Source organism: Atractosteus spatula, chromosome 28, assembly GCF_055471065.1.
Source record: "Atractosteus spatula isolate fAtrSpa1 chromosome 28, fAtrSpa1.hap1, whole genome shotgun sequence".
In the NCBI taxonomy this organism is placed as follows: domain Eukaryota; kingdom Metazoa; phylum Chordata; class Actinopteri; order Semionotiformes; family Lepisosteidae; genus Atractosteus; species Atractosteus spatula.
Window position 1 is genome coordinate 9,093,090 of NC_142733.1, and position 18,568 is coordinate 9,111,657.

At 43.7% G+C, this 18,568-nt stretch overlaps 2 protein-coding genes across 3 annotated transcripts; one reads left to right on the forward strand and one right to left on the reverse strand.

The window, feature by feature from the left end:
• Positions 1-697: 697 nt before the first annotated feature.
• LOC148813990 (uncharacterized) lies at positions 698-6,836 on the reverse strand. 2 transcript variants are annotated; one of them, XM_088907890.1, is made up of 3 exons: positions 6,779-6,836; positions 4,941-5,311; positions 698-3,248 (listed from the first exon to the last, which is right to left on the reverse strand). In XM_088907890.1, the coding sequence occupies exons 2-3, from the start codon at positions 5,306-5,308 to the stop codon at positions 3,092-3,094; spliced, it is 525 nt and encodes a 174-aa protein (XP_088764016.1). In that variant the 5' UTR covers positions 5,309-5,311; positions 6,779-6,836; the 3' UTR covers positions 698-3,091. The 2 variants fall into 2 exon arrangements, with proteins under 2 accessions (XP_088764016.1, XP_088764017.1); XM_088907891.1 differs by lacking the exon at positions 6,779-6,836 and having other exon boundaries at positions 4,941-5,368.
• A 4,740-nt stretch (positions 6,837-11,576) lies between these two features.
• klhl26 (kelch-like family member 26) lies at positions 11,577-18,154 on the forward strand. The gene is made up of 3 exons (XM_088907353.1): positions 11,577-11,705; positions 13,764-13,946; positions 14,583-18,154. The coding sequence occupies exons 1-3, from the start codon at positions 11,656-11,658 to the stop codon at positions 16,162-16,164; spliced, it is 1,815 nt and encodes a 604-aa protein (XP_088763479.1). The 5' UTR covers positions 11,577-11,655; the 3' UTR covers positions 16,165-18,154.
• The last annotated feature ends 414 nt before the right edge of the window (positions 18,155-18,568 follow it).

The window sequence follows — 18,568 nt, forward strand, 5'->3', positions numbered from 1 at the left end:
CCTTTTCCTAATAGACAGAATGTGGGTACGACGAGCTTCCAGTGCAGAATACATTTGGCACTTCGTGTTGCTCAGAAGGTGCGGACAGCGGGCTGGGCGACCACACTTCCTGGAAGGCTGGGTGGCATGTGCGGATCAGAAGAAGGTGCAGAGCACTTCACTTTCACTTCCTCCTGTCCCTGCAGCTGCAGCAGCCAGCGGCTCTGAGCTCGCTCCTCCTCGGGGTCTGCTGGTGCCGTCATGTGACACAAGACCCACCGTCCCTTCCTACCTGCACAGGTGCTCTCCCCACGTCAGCCTGCGCTGGGGCACCTGCTAAGACACCTGTTTTACTCTCCGAGAGGGGCAGGGCCATTCTGGGCCCCGGTTTGCTCAGCCACTTCTTTGGCTCAATTACAACAGAATAAGCCGTTTTGTTTTGGCTGAGACCAATATATATAATAAGCCGGACCAGTCAAGGGAATTATGGTTAATCGTCCTCCTCTGGCAATGTAGAGTATTAAAACGTGTGATACTGAGATCAGACAACAGGTTGAAAATGCGTTGATTGCTAAAATATGGAATATAATTTTATTTGCATTCGCCATGCAGATGTTTGATGGAGACAGCGTTTCAGGTATAGACATACAGTACACCTTGCTTGAAGCACCTCTTCCATGATTTACTGTCAAAATGGAACATTTAGAAATACACACGTGTTGATCGTTAGCATTTATTTGAACGTTTAAGTACAACACAAGTGTCATTACACAATTGCATTTAAAAATAGCCGTCAAAAAAATAATAAGTTGCTACAACCGAGAATAAGGTGACATGAATAAGAAGCCAGTCTACAGCTTGTCAGGATGGTTGGATCTTGGCGTGTCTGTTACATTTTCTCTAAGAAAGTTAACTCTTAAGAGGAAAGCTTGAAATACCTAGCATGCACTTTGAAAGAAGAACTTTTGTTCACACTAACACAAGCCCAACCAGATATTGCCAATTTAATATTCTAAACCTATGGTCTTTTCTCTCTAATAAATATGTTTTTTTAATAATTCCAATCTAAAGCTTTGTTTCAGTGTATATAGGCTTTTTATGGCTGATTGAGCTGAAAATCAATAGACCGCAATAGTTAATTACAATTATAATGAACAATTAAGCTTTTATGTTTTATGTAGCTAATTTAATTTAGCTGATTCCTGCATTTCGGTATATACATACAGAACGAATATAGCAAGCCACTCTACCCAGGCCGATGTCACTACAAAGAGGGAAAAAAGAAACTCTAAATTTGATCTAATTATTTTAAAAGTTTAGAGCATGTTTTTAAAATGTTAACAAAGAGTTCAAGAACCTTTTCAGTTTTCAAAGAAATAAAAATGAGATTAGCTTAAGAAGGTTCAGGGACCATAAGTGAATTTCAAATTGCTTTTTAAAAAATGCTACTTTCACATCTTGGTACTTGACATTTTTAAACTAAAACATGTATATTCCTTCTAACTAATATACACAATAAATAATTCTTCAAGTATCAATTAAAACACAAATACATCGATCATGGGAACAGAAGCAGGTTATCTTTTTTACCATCAGCTGTACCATGTGTTTTTAAACTTTGTTACACTCAAAAGTAAGTAAATGTATAAGATCGTACTTATGTAACACCAGTTTTATCATACAAAATTAAACTGCTATTGCTAAAAATCAAGACAAGCTGCCAGAAAAAATATCTAAATGGTCCAAGTGATGAACAGATTTGAAACATCATACATGCACTTAATTTAAATAGAATATCAAAGGGAACTCACAAAATATCAAATTCACGGAACTACGAAAACTCGGTGCTGGTGATCTTCACAGAGTAGTTGGAAAAAGAGAATTACAAAAGTTAAAAAAATCTTTGTGCGTGTGTAAGAAAAAAATATTGACAAACCCTAAAGATGAACCTATAGGAGCGCTGGAAAAATAGAGAAAAAAAATGTTTAAACCTCAGTCTAACTCTAACTTGGGCATTATGTCTCGTAGAGCTGACGGGAAGCTGGATGAACCCGGTGAACGGGAGTAGAACTAGCGCAGTCCGCAAGAGTCCAGTTTAGAGACCCTGTCTCTGAACCCAACAGCTGTGGGGGCGCAGCGCTTAATGACTCGCCATCTCCAGCTGATAATGTTTTTGGCTGTTTTGCATGCGGTTAAAGTGTCCTTTGCATAAATATTTGTCACCACAGGTCATTGCTTACAAATGTAAAATGAAACTTATTTCTCTGTGTCTCTGTCTTCCGTTTCTCGGCGTTTCTCGGCAGTAAAAAGAGAACTTGAAATAATGTTATCAGCAAGTTCACAGTATAACGCTCCATCTTACACAACCGAAAGAGAAGTATTTCAACACGGTGTGCGGTCCCCCAGACTTCCAGATTTTACTTTTCGCTGGCAAGGAATATAATTTTTGCTAAATGTTTTATACGAATCAAGTTGAAAATAAATGCTGGAATTGTACGTCAGCACAACAGCGCTGTTTTTAATGTCATACCTTTGATTACAAAAACCCCAAATCATAGTATTCCAAGCATACCAGAAGCTACAGAAGGATATAAAGTTAATGTAAAAATTTGTAGTGTTTTTTAGATTTTTTTTGTTGCAATTTTCGTTTTTCTTCTTTAGTAAAAAAAAGAACAGAAAAATTACAGAGTTCCAAAAATCATTTGTATTATGCAGTTCTGTAGGGGCTTTTGAATGAATATAACAAGCTTCAACATAAGACATTCTTGTTAGGTTTTTTTTTAAACAACGCCCTTGTACTAATTAACGCCTCTGTGTTAACCAGCTGAAACCCATAAACTAAGCTGTTCTGACGACTCTCTTGCAGTGTGCTACTAGACCAACAGCTCGGTTTGGGGACGATTCGCAAAGCAGCCTCGAGCCTCTGAAGAAGTACAAAACCAAAATCACCACAAGTAAAGCAGCTGAATTTCATCACCATCTCCGACGTTGGAGACGTGAATCCTCGCTCTTTCTTTGCGAATCGGTCTCTGTTCTCGGAGTAGAAGTGCGGGTCCCTTTGGGAAATCATGAATGATGAGTCTAGCCTGGACCTTAATGCATGACTTCCGATCTACTGCGAGCAGGTGTCCGGCACGATGTAGAGCTCATCGTCAGTGGCAGCCGTCTGGGAGGAGTAGTTGAAGTACAGCGAGGGGTCATTGCTGTAGATGGCGTCGTCCTGTTGGTCACACTGCATGTAGAGGTCTTCGCTGTTTTGGGTCTGTAATCTGCACAAAACCCAATAGACAGATGTCATTCAATCTGCAGATGCATTTTTCTCTGCTTAAAAAATATGTATACTTTACAGTATCATGGTGAAAGCAGAGAAAGTAAGGCAACACATCATACACAATGACCATTCAGTCTATCCAGGCTGTTGGTTAAGGGATTGGAGGATCTTATCCACTCTTTCTTGTGGGAAGCAAGGTCACAGGCTTGAATGAAATGGCTGGGCAGCAAACTGCCCTTTAAATATACTTTCACTCAGTGGGAAAAAAACTAAGGCCAAAACATTTTCATTTTTTTATTCCCCTTTGTTTCTGGTAGTCCTCTGTTCTGCTATTTAAATGTCTGTTTCTGCCCTTATTTTGGCCTTAGCCAAGTTTTGCATGCAAGGATATTCAGCTGAGAATTCAGGACCTCTGAACCCTAAAATCATTGTGCATCATGACTTAAATCATGGGGTCTAAACCCACCTGCGACAGTATAAATTGAACTGACAAGTGAGCACGTTCATCAGTAAGTACAGAGACTACAGCTGATTTTGATTTTGTACTGCTATCATTTTTAATACTTCATTTGTGTTTTATTAATTTAGATTTAAATATTACAGTTTATATAGTCCAAGTGGAAGGAATACAAAACAGATAGAAGGACAAGGACACGGAATGCAAATTCAGGGTTTGTGTGGTGCCTGTTAGTGCATTGTTAACACAATAATGCCTTCGTAGTTTAGTAAATACATCTTGAAGGACTCAGTAGTTACACCTTCAGTTCTGTGCTTTTTAATTACAAATTTGTGCACACTGACGTGCTGTTTTTTTGTGTTCACTGACTGTTTTCTGTGTTCTTTGCTACTATCATCATGCTAGTTCCACATGGTAAAAGATTTTTTTGTATTTGAGTGTAACACCCTTCTCATCTTCTCCTCTGTTAATGTGGCAATAATATGACAGTTACTGATTGCCTCCACAGCCTAGCAATTGAGATGCTGGTTAGCATGACCCTGACTCAGCAGGAGTACAAGTACACCACTTTGACACCCTCCCCAAGCCAGCTCCACATGGTGCTCATGACAGCTGTACACATGATGACCAGGACAGCCCAACCACAGCCAGGAATCCCCCTTTGCAAACTCTCGGTCTTGCATGTCCCATTGTGCAATTTTCAACGAAGCACAATCTTAGTTTCTGAGCAAAGTGCTCAGATCAAGATCACTCTGAAGTAACTGTGAATTTCCCCTATTGCAATGTATTGACTTTTCAGTGTTCCCTTGCAATTGAAAAGTCAGTTGTGTACTGACGGTCCTACACGTAACGGCTACATAGCATTAAAATGTCATGTGTGAAGACTCAGATGCCTTTCCAATCACTTTCAATGAAAAGGAAACTTTCTTTTCAAACACGAATGGTTTAAAAATTCTGCTTTGCATCTTTGGAGGCACTAATCGCCTGTTCACTTTTCTTTTTCCCAGACCTGTCTCGGATCTTAAAGGGAAGCTGAACATTTTTAGACTCTATGACTCTGGCTGAACCCAGACAGACAGATGCTTTTTGTCAGACGACAACCTTTATACCAGTGTCTCCTTTCACTTTGAGAAAGATGTTGTTAAGAAATGCATTTGGTGGCAGCAGTGCGCTTCTGTAGAAAGTGTAGCATAAAATAAGATGGATTCTATTCTTATTTCCTGTTTTTCTTACCTATTTGCTCCACTGCTTGCAGCTGCATGAAGAGATACTTGCTGGCCTTTTTGCCCCCAGTTTGAATTGCTGATCTTCACATTCTCATAGACTGCCTGGTGCTGGGGTGGAGGAGGTCTTGCTTTGGAGGCTATGTATCGGGGACTGCCGGGTTCTGGGCCACTGCTCTTTGCATCTTTTGTGGCTTCTGCCTGCGCAATGTTTGCCGATCTCCTCCTCCACAGAAACAGCACGGCCGCAATCACAGCCAGCAGCACCAGTGGCAGCAGGCCGAGTGTGAGACCCAGGACCAGGGGCAGATGGGCATTAGCTGAAGAGATCCCTGTGCTATTTCCTATGGCATTTCCTGAAGTGATGTTTTTAGCCATGATCTAATAGGAGAAAAAAAAACGAAATGTGTGTTTTTCCGTCATAAGTTTCACAGTGTCCCTTTAAAAGCATCGGCAAATGTGGAATAAACAGGACAAAAATTCTCATCAACAGTCAAACTCAAATTCACATGCTGATGTTATTCTACCTTGCAGACATACTGTACACTCTGTACTGAATATATAGTATTATTCCTCTATAACCACCATGTCTTGAACCAGAACTCTGACTGGCCGATCAGGCAGTTCAGTCAACAATGGCCAACAATTAGGAGACAAATAACTGCTTTGATCACCGAAAGTTGAACATGGTTACATTTAAAACTATTGGACATGGAAGTCCAAAATTGAATCCAAAAGGTGAAAATGTGTTTATGGTTAAATCTCCATATCTGATACTGTATTCTGTATTTACATACAATATAAATTTGATTTTGACCCAACTGTCGGTGCTGTGCCATTTGTTCCTTTCCAGTTCATGGCAGATAGTTCTTCCTAAAAGCAGTCATGCATGATGTCAGGACTTCTCAGTTTGGGGATCTCAGTTTTCAATATCTGTAATGTTAGTCTCCTGAATGGCTTTCAGTTCAACCTGGTCTTTCCTTCATATTCCTTTAGCAAAAAAGTGTTAAACTAGGCTTTCTGAATTGATTTCTGCTTTGAAATTGCTAGATACATGTCAGTTAATTAAGTTGTCTCTAATGCAAACCAGAAGGCAGAATGCCAAAACCTGTGATTCTCTCCTGTCTTGTTGTTGGGTGCCATGATAACCTGAAACAGTCTTGTACTATCTTTGGAAACAATCGTGAGGTTTACAGTCAGTGGCACTGATTACAGCTCATAACAAACCTTTCGGGTAGAAATCTCTCCAGTCACCAGTTCTATCGTATAGATACAGGACCCCCGGACCACAATGTACATTCATCATGCTAATAACTCCACCAACTCCAAAACTGCCACCAATACAGCAGCCTCTTAGTTTAATGTGGGACAGGTCTCTGACCCCCTATTCCACATGGCCAGTAAGGTGTCTCTCAGTCCCTCAGCAAGCTGGTTAAAGTCAAAATATCAAGAAACAATAATAATCAATAACATTTTGGGGTTTATCTTCACATATCATCGTATCTTCATAAATCAGTTTAAAGTAATGCAACATGCTCACTTTGGTAAGACCTGCAAACCAAGCAATGTGTCACGAAGCTCATACTTCAGAGCAAACAAAAACTGAACACTAACCTCCATCCTTTTAATTTTTTTCATTACATATGCAGGACTGCAATCAAGAGAAAACAGAGACAGAAAGAATACCAATATGTTTTATGAGAAATAAGCTGATTTTGGCAGGGAAATCTATGTGAGTAAGTCCCTTTACTGTGTTCTTATGTTCTGAAATAGATCATAGCAACATGTTTGTTCTCAGACACCCTAACTCTAGAGAAATATAGAACTGAAATTTAGTAAATGACTTACCAGACACACAAGCCCGAAGCACTGCAGAATTCACATCAACTGTCTCTCTCGGGTATGAGCAAAACTGCCTTCTCAATATCCTGATATTCTTGCCAAAAAAAGGAAATAAAGTCACCCTTGTCCATACGCCAGTGCTGGTTCCTCTTTTGGCTTATGTTTGTATGGGTGCACGATTTCTCAGAATGACATGCTGAAATCAAAAGGGAACTTCACACAACATGCACTGGAGTGGTATCGGTGTCTAACTCAGACAGATCTACACCAGACAGGAACAGATGGACTGCATGTTATTCCCTACCTCATCACCTCTCCAGCAGACCATTTCCTGTCATTACAAATTCATTTGCTTGAAAATTGAACGTGCATTTGGCTAATCGTGTGCTTTGAGCTGAAATGCATTTATTGGTCCCAGCACTTCACCAAGTCAGATTCCTGCAGTCCTGGTATTTATGAGGACTGCAGCTTTGTAATTTGTTGTGTACAACCTTCTTAGTGTTACAAAACAAGATGTTGCAAGTTCATGGCATCATCCATCCATTTTCTAACTGCTTCTTCAATTCAGGGCTGCTGAGGAGCAGGAATCTCTCTCAGCAAACAACCACTTCAAGGAAGGATACACCCTGTACAGGACACCCGTCCGTCTTAAGGGCACACACAGACTCAAACACTCTCAGGGCCAATTTTCTGCTTTGAATTGTGGGGGGAAACTGGAAACTGGAGCACCAGATGAAAACCCACACCAACACCAGGGAGAACATGCAAACTCCATGCAGACAGCACCCCAAGTTCAGAATTGAATCCAGGGCCCCAGCGTTGCAAGGCAGCAATACTGACTACTATGCCTCCATAGTTGCTTGGGGGGGCAAGGACACAAGGCGGGGTACACCCTGGATGGGACACCAGTCCAACACAGGGCAGAGGTTCATTATGTTTATTATTATTTCAAAGACAGCTAAGGCAATTTACAGGGATTATAGCAAGAAACATGCAACACATTCTAAACCAAATCACGTAAGTGGAATAATTACAGGGTTCAGCAGTTTTGAAAATGCAGTGTGGGGGTTTACGTAAAACAGGCAGCGGTCCGATACATAGACAGAAACACAAACGCAACAGGGCAGCAGCTGTGGTAGAATGGAGCAGCAGAAAACCGAAACAAGGTGGATGCAAATGTCAGGAACAACAGAAGACTGTTAACACGCTTTATTCTTCATTCTGATCTCTGACCAGCTGATGTTGTGGTTTCACTGAACAAATAATCGCTGGTGAAATTGTGAGATTGCTGAGAAGAGTCACAGGAGATCAGCACGTGTTGTATTTATTACGACAGGCCCCAAGGAAACTGAGTAAAGAAATAAAACAAGAATCATCCCTGGTCTCAGCCACCCTAGTGATCCCTTGCTTTCATACAGTGCCTTTCATCCCAGAGAATACCAAAGCACTTTATATCCCACTTCTGAACTGTTGTATGCAACTGGGGCACCAGACGCAGCACCACTACACAACAGATCAGGTGGAGAATGAGCACTCCATTGTTAAAGTGAGAGAGAACTTCAAGAAGGCCAGAGATCGCAAGCCTAGACTTGAACTGAGCCAGGACACTGGTGTGAACACCATGCTAACAAAGTCAGGATCTCAGTTTAACGTTGCATCAAAAGGACATCACCTCCTACAGCACTGTGTCCCCTGTCAACATACTTGTCCCCTGTCAACAGAGGAAAGAGCGCCACCTGCTGGTATTGGTACTGGTTTTCTTGGGAGATTTCCCATTCAGTACTGGCATGATGATAATGCTACTGCCGCATTTCGAAAGGCACAGTGCAGGGTACACAGACGGTGTCATACAAGTTAGTGGATTAATGCAGGTGAAAACCAGCTGAGTCTCCTAACTAATGCTCATCAGCCATGGATATGAAACTTGGGGGGAAAAAGATGTCGATTCTTGTGAAGTTGCTGACTCCCACAAATGGCAAAAGACATCTGCGGAAAAGGGGAAGGAAGACCCAAACCTAAGGTGCAAGCCTAGACAGAAAAGAGAAGATTTTGAAAATGTGAGTTTTATGCAGTATTGACGAGCTCATCGTGCGAATCATCCAATCAGTGGATGAGCTTAATTGTTTAAAGTTAACCAGTTCCTTGGAAGACCAGTAATCTGGCTAAATGCTGGATGTGCCAATAATTAGTAGGGAAAAAAAGAAGAAGATGGCAGATTAAAATAGTTTAACAAAGTACAATAGAGTCTGAGGCCATATGAATCTAAGGTCAGGCATTATTACTAACAATGCACTGTCTTCAGAACAGTATCTTAAATGTTTCCTATTTGTTCATTTCTGACTCATTTTGCATTTGCTGCATTTTGTGCTCTTTTATTTTCTCATCTTCTCTGCCCAGTGTCCAATAAAGTTGTACTGATGTGGAAAACAGCCGAACTGACCTTTTTCCAGCTGTGACAATCTGGACAGTATGACATCATGACGACATCATAATGAATACAAGACCACAGAGATGGAGGCAGCAAGAAGGAGAATATAGGGACCCATCTGCTGGGCTCCCCCACCGTGAGTTGGGAATTTTCCCATGACCGATAACCGCTTCAGTTTGCTCAGTGTACTGAGGTGTGTTGCTTTGCAGGGCAGTGTTTTACCTGGTCTGGGCCGGATGAGCAAAGATAACTGGGTGAAACTTGGAACCCCGAAGGATGTCTGGATCAAACAGCTGGTGAGACACAGGTTTCTACACTGTAGTCCTTTTATTATGAGATACAGTACACTGGCACAAAGGGGGCACAGTTCAGTGCACAAATGTTAATTCAGGTGGTACTTTATAGTGAAAAGCTGTACAGCTCCTGTTTGATATGAAAAGTGCCATTACAATAATCCTTTCGGTAACTAGAATAAATTCATTTACACAGACTGCGAGCGGCACGGTGACGCAGGAGTTAGCATTGCTGCCTCGCAGCGCCGGGGCCCTGGGTTCAATTCTGGACCTGGGTGCTGTCTGTGTGGAGTTTGCATGTTCTCCCTGCGTTTGCCCAGGTTCCCTCTGGGTGCCCCAGCTTCCTCCCACCCTCCAAAGACATACTGGTTAGTTAACTGACTTCTGGGAAAACTGGCCCTGTCGTGTGTGTGTGTGTCCTGTGATGGATTGGGGTCCTCCCCGTGATGCTGTATTAGATAAAGCAGTTAGAAAACAGACAGGATTTTACAACTGCCCTAAGACTGAACTGCATCAACCTTGGAATCAAACATTTTACCTGCACTGAAATGCAAAAGCATTTTCCTGGATTGATTATCTAGCCTGGGGAAGACAAACCTCTGTACAAGCATGAGCTGGGAAATGAGAAGAGAGAACCGATTTTGCACACTAGTTACACCTGAGCTGAAGAGGGCTGCTTAATTCAAGAGAAAGCTTAGACTTGGCCCCGTGTGCGGTAGATGTTAGATGCCTGTGACAGATGATACCCTTGATTTATCTGGTAGATTCGGTTTTCCACAGTCGAGAGTCTATTTATGACAGTCATATACATTACCTGTGTAGCTTAGATCTATTTTTCACATATATTCCAATCTGGGATTCTGGCAAGAACAGGCGACGTTGCTCTTTTCAACCCAAGTGAAGGCCCCTGCCCAGGTCCCTGTATACTATTGGTGGTGCTGGCTCTGGCAGAGTGTGAAGTAAAACACTGTGTTCTTTGGTTTTTTATCCCCTGTTTGCCCAGCAGGGCCTGCAGAGATACAGTTTCATCGCTACCCGTCACCGGTCAAGGTGGGAAGTCAAAGGAGATTTGTGGTAAGAGAGTCATTATAGGCAAGGTGACCAATACACTGTAGAAATAAACATACCGTTAATGGGAAGACAAGCAAGATTTTTTTTCCCCTCGTAAGAGACGATAACCTTTCTTCCTCTCTTAAATCTGGTTTGTACAGTTTAGTCAGTCTGGTGGGACGTCAGGCTGAGGATCGAGTGGCACCAGTAAGACCAGAGCCTGGTTTTGTGAGATGTCAGAAACTCAGCAAGGCTGGGCCTGGTCAGTACTGGGATGGGAGACCTGAGGAAAACCAGGTTGCTGCTGCGAGTACTGTGGGTGGACCAGTAGGGGGCACTGTTCCCTCCAAACCAATATCCCACTATCGTGACCATATGGTCTGAGTGCTGTTAGATGAGCTGCCTATTCAATGGCACTGTTAGTAAGTGGGTTTCCTTCCTGATTTGTCCTTACCAGCTTTGGTAAGGCATCTTACGAAATACAAGTTTGAAAAAAAAGACGAATTGCTATGCGCTCGACTTTTTACACAGCACAGCACGGGGGTTTTGTTAACTTCCTTAACGTGATTCTAAAAAAAAAAAAAAGTATTTCAACGCTGCCCGTTTCCCCCAAACCCTTATGCTCTTTCTAAAGCAATACACCTCTTAACACGTTTTAAAACGTTTACTTATTTTCAAACGTGGTAACATAATATTCCCTTACAAAACGGGCAATGTGCTGTATTATAATCACGCATTACGGGGATGCACAGGTGTCCACACAGTGTCGTAAATTATTACGAATTACATTATTTACATTATTAATACTTATTTTAATGCGCGGAAGAAGGTCATGAAAACAACTCTAACGCATAGTTGGATGCTTTTGGATATAGCCCCCTGCTCAAAAATAGCAAGCGCCCCCCCCCCCCCGGCACTACCGCAACGTGTTCGCCTCGCCCCGTTTTTATACCGGGCTGTCCGCGACGTGACAGCAGGAGGTTTCACGGTGGAGATGTGTGTCTTAGCGTGGGGTTAGCCAGGTGACTGCACCGAAAGCAGAGCGCCAGCAGCACTCGCGATGAGCGTCAGCGGTGTGGTGGCTGTGTCCGCCTGTGTGTGTGCGAGTGAAGATGGCGGAGTCGGGCGGTGGGGAGTTCGTCCCGGACAGCCCGCAGAGCAGGTGAGGATGAGCCGGGCTGGCGGGGCGGGGAGGGGGGGAGCAGACGGCGAACGAGCCCGCACCCCGGCTCTTTATCTGCGGGGCAAGAGCCGCCGACTCACAGTTATCAAAATATCTGTCCGCCAGAGAGAGAGAGAGTTAGAGAGGGGAGGGGGGTTGGTTTGCAAAAACGAGCCAAAAAAACTGAAAGTTTGGCAACCGCTTGCTTCAGGAGGGCATCGCGGTGAGTGTGGCAGGAAACACCGGGGACTGCTCCTCTAGCTAGGCCTTTGCGGGGAAGCGGAGTGCACGTTCTTCATTGACGTAAATGTTGTGGTTTTTTTTAAATTAATATCTCTGTTAGTGGTGGCATCCCCCTCCCCCCGATTAGGATGCGTCACAGGCCAGGACGCCCTGCAATTCCGATGCTTGTTTATAGCATCCGTGTGCCAATAAAGTACTTGTTAACGGTTGCTATGCATTAAGTAACACTGCAGCGAATTATATCAGAAAAGCATTTTAATCAACCCAAAGTCAGATAATTTCCAAATAACGTATTGTCGGATTTCTCCAGGATCAGATGTAATCTTTAATTAAAAAAAATTAATTACAACTAGTTTCTGTACGCCGTGCATGTTTTACAAGTCGCTCACTAAGAAGTGAAACCCCAGATGTCAAGTTGCTTTCAGACGCCGATACTTGTCCCCCTGCCGAATCGGTGTCCTTTTTTTTTTTTACGTGTGAACCCTTTGAACTTCACTGTTTCCAATATCGAAACAAAACAGCACACTGTTCCTGGAAAAACGCGTGGACGGAGGAGGGAGGCGGAAGCGGGTTTGAATGAAACCGCAGAAACTTCATTTTATCTCCCCTCCCCACACACACGGTGTCCTTGCAGGCCGGGTACCTACAGCGTACAGGAAACCCCCGGTTCAACGGACTTCGGATGTAACGGACAAGATCTGCTCAAGGAATTGCGAATCTATAAAAGGCAGAAATACGACCTTTCCCCGCTTAGCTGCACAAATAAAACAAATACAATACAAACACCGGTTTGAAATTAATCAACAGCATGGCGCCCTGTATAGTGACAGGTCAGTTAGGATAGATTTGTGTTCCTTGACGGGTTGTTATACGGTATATTTACGACGCATGAAATGAAGGGTGCGTATATTTATGATAAAAAGCACAGGAGCAATTATCGTTGTGTTGATTGCAATTGTTAAAAAAGTCAAAAGACCTAGTATGCATATATAGGGTACGTATATTTTCCTATATAATTGTGTTTTGGGGTTTAAAAACGTCATTCGTTATTTAACATTTACATTTCTGCAGTAACACAGACCCCTTCCTCCCTGTTGGTCCTCCAACCGGGTTTACTGTATTTTTATGTTGAGAAAGTGTTTTTTTTTTTCCTGAAACACTTTCAGTGGGACATTTCTCCAAGAAAGCACGTATTTCCAACGCCACAGTGATGCCCCTTTGTCTCGACCTTTTCACTTTTAACAGTCCTTTGTTTCTGCTCATTGACGTTTTCCCACTGGAATTAGATAAAGGCTGTTAAACCTGTCAAGGATAAGAAAGTTTACACTGGACCCTTTGCTCACAACGTGCCGTATCAGTCTAAACGTAATTGGAATTTAACTGAAAGCTGGCCGATGCTCTTGAACTTAGAATTAGACTTTTTCAGACCTTCGCTCGTGCCAGCCCAGTTTCTCAGGTAGTCCAGTGAGACTCCGCGGAGCTCTGGAGCATTTTAAATTCCATTTTTCAAACGGGGCGATGTCAAACTGGCCTTGCCCTTCCTGGTATGTAGTTAAGCCACACTGACGTGTTTCAGAACACGTGCAGACTCTTCCTCCCTTTGGCGGTTTTACCTTTTGAATCGTGTGGATTTGCACGCCTTAAAGAACAGAAAGCATGTGTGCGGAATACTAACAGGGCATCATCGCTGCCAGCGGAGACGATGAATTATTAAATGGTACGGGGAAGGGAAGGATTTGCTGTGCCAGAATGATGATGATAATGACGATGACGATGATGCAGGGATGTGTGTGTGGGGGGGTTTGTCTCTTGCAGCATGGCTAACAAGAACAGCACCCTGCGCTGCACCTTCTCAGCCCCCAGCCACAGCGCCACCCTCCTGCAGGGGCTCTCTGCCCTGCGCGCCCAGGGCCAGCTGCTGGATGTGGTGCTGGCCATCAACGAGGAGCGCTTCCAGGTCCACAGGGCTGTCCTCGCCTCCTGCAGCGACTACTTCAGGTGCCTGTATCTTAGGGGTCCTTTGTTAGAATCTCGGGGGGCGCCCGTGAGATTGGGGAAAATCTGAAATAAATAAAACCTGGTTTGTGAAAATGAGCTGGCAGGTGGATTGCCAGCGAGAGTGCGTTCTTAGTCTGTCTCATTTTACACTGCTGCAATAAAAGACCTTTCCATTGTTAAGGATTTAACAGCTAAGTCATTTCGGATCATTGAGCGTGGTGTACGTGCATTGTGTTCAGGTCTATTGTCTTGCACATTAAAGGGAGACTAAAGAAAGTGTCAATGCAGCAGAACAAAAAAGTGCTCGGGGAATTTACCTTTTTGTGTCCAAAGGAGACTCTCAAGTGAGCTGTACTTTGCTGGAAAATCAGCCTTGTTTTTCGGGTTCATTGCCTTCCTGCGTAGATTCCTTTAATCAAAGAAATGTATTAAAGTACAATTTTAAGCGTACTTCTCATTCGAAGTTTTGTGAAGGATGGAGAAATCATATTTTAAGAAGTGTGAAAATGTAGGGCAGATAACCTGAAAGATGAATGGGGTCCCTAGGGGTTTGACCATGACTTCTTAAGAGCTCCACGATTCTTGCCTTTTGCGGCGTGAGTGCTGATTGCTTGTGTTCTCGATCCTGCCCTGCAGGGCCATGTTTACGGGTGGGATGCGGGAGGCCACCCAGGATACGATTGAGCTGAAAGGCGTCTCGGCGAGAGGGCTGAAGCACATCATCGACTTTGCCTACAGTGCGGAGGTCACGCTGGACCTCGACTGCATCCAGGACGTGCTGGGGGCGGCGGTCTTCCTTCAGATGGTGCCCGTGGTGGAGCTGTGCGAGGAATTTCTGAAATCTGCCATGAGCGTGGAGACGTGTTTGAACATCGGGCAGATGGCCACCACCTTCAGCCTGTCCTCTCTGAAGGAGTCGGTGGACGCCTTCACTTTCCGCCACTTCCTGCAGATCGCGGAGGAGGAGGACTTCCTGCACATCCCCCTGGAGCGCCTCGTTTTCTTCCTGCAGAGCAACAAGCTGAGGAACTGCAGCGAGATCAACCTCTTCCACGCCGCCATCCGCTGGCTGCAGCACGACGAGTCCCGGCGCGCCGGGGCCAGCCAGGTGCTGTGCCACATCCGCTTCCCCCTCATGAAGTCCTCGGAGCTGGTGGACAGTGTCCAGACGGTGGACATCATGGTGGAGGACGTGCTGTGCAGACAGTACCTGCTGGAGGCCTTCAATTACCAGATCCTACCATTCCGGCAGCACGAGATGCAGTCGCCCCGGACGATAATCAGGTCAGATGTGGTGTCACTCATAACATTCGGGGGCACGCCCTACACGGACAACGACAGGACAGTGAGCAGCAAGGTCTACTACCTCCCAGATATTAGTGCCCGCCAGTTCAAAGAGCTGACAGAAATGGAGACGGGCTGCAGCCACGCCTGCGTTTCAGTCCTGGACAACTTTGTCTACGTGGTTGGAGGCCAGCACCTGCAGTATCGCAGTGGGGAGGGTGCGGTGGATGTGTGCTTCCGCTATGACCCACACCTCAGCCAGTGGCTGCGGATTCAGCCCCTGCAGGAGAGCAGGATCCAGTTCCAGCTGAACGTGCTGCAGGGGCAGCTGTACGCCACGGGGGGGAGGAACCGATCGGGGAGCCTGTCCTCCGTGGAATGCTACTGCCCCAAAAAGAACGAGTGGACCTACGTCGACTCGCTGAAACGGAGGATATGGGGGCACGCCGGGTCGTCCTGCGCAGGCAAGCTGTACATATCTGGGGGGTACGGTGTTTCGGTCGAGGACAAAAAGACCCTCCATTGCTATGACCCAGCATCGGACCAGTGGGAGTTCAAGTCCCCAATGAATGAACCAAGAGTGCTGCACGCGATGGTCAGCGCCAACGGGCGCATGTACGCTCTCGGAGGCCGGATGGACCACGTCGATCGCTGTTTTGATGTTTTGGCTGTGGAATACTACGTTCCGGAGGCTGACCAGTGGACTACGGTGAGCCCCATGCGTGCAGGGCAGTCGGAAGCTGGGTGCTGCTTACTGGACAAGAAGATCTACATTGTAGGGGGCTACAACTGGCACCTAAATAACGTCACAAGCATTGTCCAAGTGTATAACACGGAGACGGACGAATGGGAACGGGATTTGCACTTCCCTGAATCTTTCGCGGGAATAGCCTGTGTACCAGTCATACTTCCACAAACAACAGCTCAGCGGTAACCGTTCACTGGAGCGCATCTATCCCATGATGGTAGCGTGAACGTTCTGGGAACATTGCAATAAAGACCAAATCTTCTCCACTTCAAGTAATCCTGCTGGTTTCTAAAAACAGAACCAGAACCTAAGCAATTTTGGTATTTTTTTCTTAACGTCTTTAAATATGTTTTTCAAGAAAACTGAACAACATTTCAGAGTGCTGAGTTTCTCCCTTCAGATTTAAGAGCATTTTACACTGTACAGCAGGGTGCCCTTTCAGGTTTATTGACTAATTATGTACTAATGTACTAATTCGTAAATTATTTTGTGTGATAATTAATTGAACATGTCCGTTTCAGTAAGAAAGTAAGCTTAATTACAAGACATAAGCTGCCAAGTGTTTATGTTGGTCATAAAAATTTAACACCATGCAAGCTGTTTTTGCAGCATAGCTTCCTGGAATCTGCAGCTTTGCTCTTTGAACAAAATGAAATTATATGTGAGATATGATTTGACGATAAATGATAGCCTCAACCTTTTTAAAATGTGCATGACTAGCTTACCAGTTTGGTTCTGGTTTAATAAATTGTATCTTATCTGGTGAGATTCAAACATACCCTTGCCCTAAACAGTTCTGATCCGAAGACGAAATCAGAAAGATTTTTTTTTTCTCCACTCCTGTATCTGTCTTTGTTCTTGCCTTTTCTTTTTCTGTGACCAGTTTTACTTTTCATTGCTGCAGATCTACTGCGTGGGCATCAGCTCCAGCATATTCTAAATGTGGCAGAAGGAGATCTTCAGACCACCCTTTAAAAAAGGAATATGAAACAGAATAAAGTATTCTTCTGCAGTGTAGTGCCTGGAGGTAATGGAGCCACCCAATTATTCTTCAGGAGACACTACAATGGATGAAGGCATGGATTGTTAAAACTGGAAAACCCGAATGATTATACCCACAGAGATAAAGCCGTTTCTATGCTCTTGAGCTGTTGCAAAGTAGAGCACTTATTTGGAACTAAAGCCTCTCGTCTTTCACACAGGAACGGATATCTTGCGTGAAGGAGCGAGAGGCAGCTGGGGGTGCAGTCTCTTGGGTACTTGAGATGGGTGGAAATTTCCGAGTTTGTTAGCCTGTCACTTGCAGAACTGAAGTCTGTCGTGGTACATGAAAGAATCTCGGCTTCTGTATTAGAAGGATCATGCATTTTGAGTTATTGCCATCCCTATGGGATATAAAAAACACCTTTTTTTCCCATGAGGCATCACGGTTTATTGCCAAGCACAAACTTGTCCTTGAGATTGGTCTGTCTGGGATGATGGTGTAATGGTTAGCGAAGCTACCACACATGTCACCAATTATTCTGATGTCTTCCCATCTTCCAAAGACATACAGACTAGGATGCACTAAATCCATCTTTTCTGGAGATGTGTGACTGAAACAGAGCCAAATGCACATAATTTTTTCCCCTTTCTTGCACATATTCGCTAAGCACATAAACTAATGAAAATGGAAAGATGTATGTACAGTAGATGATTGATGACATGTGAAATTCTGGGAGGTTTGTATGTGTTAATTAAAGCAGTTGAATCCTGCTGTACCAAGCTGTGATGAAATTGTTTTTATTCAGGCAAGATCAGCTGTCAACTAAGCCTACAGTTTTCTGGGGTTATGGTTTTAAAGTACTGATCCAGGAAGACCTGATTGTAAAGAAATTTTCAGCCTGTCAGTATGTGCAGTGTCTTAGTGGTTTGGACTGGTATCTCTGTGATTTCCAAACTGGGAGAGATTATTGTATTTGCTGTATATTTTGCATGTTAAGACCTGGAATGTATGTTTTATCAATTTAATCCTGCTTCTACTTGATATTCTTCCAAAGGGAGAACAGTGATTGATTATCCCATTTTATTTGGGATGTTTTCTTTGGGTTCTTTGCTGTTGGGCCAGATTTATTATAGTTGGTGGTTGTTTTTTTAATTTGTAACTAAATAAATCAGTTCTAAATGTTTTCACCAAGGTGAACAGAAAATCTCAATTTAATTTTGCAAAGCATTTCAAGTTACTGCAATATATTTACATATTTCATGGGCAGTTGTGAATTTATTTTTAATTTGCGCAGGCATTTTTTATTTCTGTACAAATTCCTTTTTAAATCTGGCCCTGGTCTTTCATTTGCATGATTTGCAACTACCTGAGGAATGTATTATGATAGTCTAATCATGTTATTTACACCAGATTGCGTGCTATTCTTTGCAGATTGATAAAGCTATAAGCTAAGTTGTTTTTTTTAAGTGTTTTAAGCTAATTGTTCTAAAACCTAGTCGTTGCCCTTGTATATACTAAACGTTTTTGTAAACGTTTTTTGTCACCACATGGCTACAATCTCCTGACGTCAAGGGAGTAGGACATGAAAGGCAGTCTGCGTGTGGT